At 39.0% G+C, this 1,708-nt stretch overlaps 1 protein-coding gene across 1 annotated transcript; it reads right to left on the bottom strand.

The window, feature by feature from the left end:
• On the bottom strand, positions 1–1,054 carry LOC131224345 (pre-mRNA-processing-splicing factor 8A-like). Its single transcript, XM_058219859.1, has 4 exons — positions 895–1,054; positions 564–725; positions 277–474; positions 1–186 (listed from the first exon to the last, which is right to left on the bottom strand). Exons 1-4 carry the CDS (start codon positions 898–900, stop codon positions 85–87), a joined length of 468 nt encoding a protein of 155 aa, XP_058075842.1. The 5' UTR covers positions 901–1,054; the 3' UTR covers positions 1–84.
• Positions 1,055–1,708: the final 654 nt, after the last annotated feature.

Here is a 1,708-nt window from a genome sequence, read left to right as displayed (position 1 = left end):
TTTGATGAGTTGGCTAAAAAATATTAATGTTAATTGATAACTAATATAGCGGATTTCCTTCACTTGAGGGTTATCTGAGGGGGCTTATGCCATACAAATATCCTGTAATTTGAGTCTCCAAAGATCTGCTATGCAAATAAACTTCTTCAAAATGTTCTTGGGCATGATGTATGTGTAGTCTGTCTCCTGTAATCAGGAATTACTCACATAAGTATAGTTTTCAGAACCTTGAAAGTTAAAAAGTGCATACAATGGAAAATAGCCATAATTATTTACCTTAATGTCCTCGGTGTTCACACAAATATGATTGACTCTAAGATATAGATTCGTCGCTGAGATTGCTCTCACACGCCAATCAGTTTTAGAACCAAATGCTGCTTGCTCAAGGGGGCTTGTTGTGGTGACAATGAGTTCATTGCCATGCACAATTGTTGTCCTTGTTGTGACTGTTATAAGTTGGCTTGCTTCTTTCGCCTTCACATGAAGATTTGCTAAAGATTATTAGCCAAGTGAAACTAGCAAAGAAGCTTCTTAGCTTGATAGACTTTTATTAAACACATCACCCGCTTCTCAATCTCCGCAATCTGTTGCCCATGTTGTGAAGGTGGAGTTATCTTAGCCCCCAGTATTATATCACGAATTTTAGACTGTGTCAGTGCCAAGGTGTTTACATTATTCTTCTTGGCATAATCTGAGAGTATAAGATCTCTCAGAGCAACCTCAACCTGCATTGAAGGAGATATTAGCAACTCTCATAACAATGACATGCAATGCCAACCTCACACTGGACATTACAATAAATGCCATAGATGGAACTTTCATGTCATAAGTTGCTTTGAGAAAGTAAGATAGTAGGAAAACTTTTGAATCTTCTCATGATGCTGAAATGCTTACCTCCATAGTCCTTGTTCTCAGCAAAAATAGGACGCCAAGAAGACCTGTAGAGAGAAGGATAAAATCAAGAAAATATTTTTTTAAGGTACAATCAGCAAAAATATTTACCAGACAACAATTTCATCATAAATCTAAAACCACTTGATACCATCCTTCTAGCTTATTTTGTTGGATTTTATACAGATTAATGTATTTCTGTATAATATGAAAACCGAAAAGTGCAAAATAATTAGAAATCAGGACAGGCTGAAGCACGTCTGAAACGCTGTCCTTAAAGCGTTATTTGCCCCTACTCAAGTGAATTGAGTATGCTGGTAGGTTACAGGCAAATAGCTTCTAGGATACGACGAGCCTGGTGTGGGTCTGCGTTCAGCAAACACGAAGGCCCACCAAATGGAACTCAATTACACGCTTTCTGGCAGTATTACAATATAAAGGAAAAATCCCAAAAGAATAAGAAAGAAGAGAAAAACTTCTGCACTGGTCAGTTCAAATCTTCAGCTACTGGTTCAGTTGAACCGTTCTAGACCACACCGCTGGTCTGTTCTTCAAGCTAAGGTTTAAGCCTTGCTATGTTGCTGGAAAACACTAGAATATTTGAGTGGAGAGGGGCTGGCTGTCTCAGTTCGTATGGGTTTGCTGGAGTGAGTTGAGATGGATTGGAAACCCATCCAGGTCCTCCTTTTATAGGCTAGGATGGCTAGGGGGTTATGGTCCAGAGACTTAAATTCCATTAAGCCATTTCTAGCTGTTGGAAAACTAGCCGTTTTATGGCCATTTTTTGACTGTTGTGCATGGACCATCAAGCTGCTGC

Source organism: Magnolia sinica, chromosome 13, assembly GCF_029962835.1.
Source record: "Magnolia sinica isolate HGM2019 chromosome 13, MsV1, whole genome shotgun sequence".
NCBI classification, from domain to species: Eukaryota; Viridiplantae; Streptophyta; class Magnoliopsida; order Magnoliales; family Magnoliaceae; genus Magnolia; species Magnolia sinica.
This window is presented reverse-complemented; position numbering and strand designations above follow the sequence as displayed.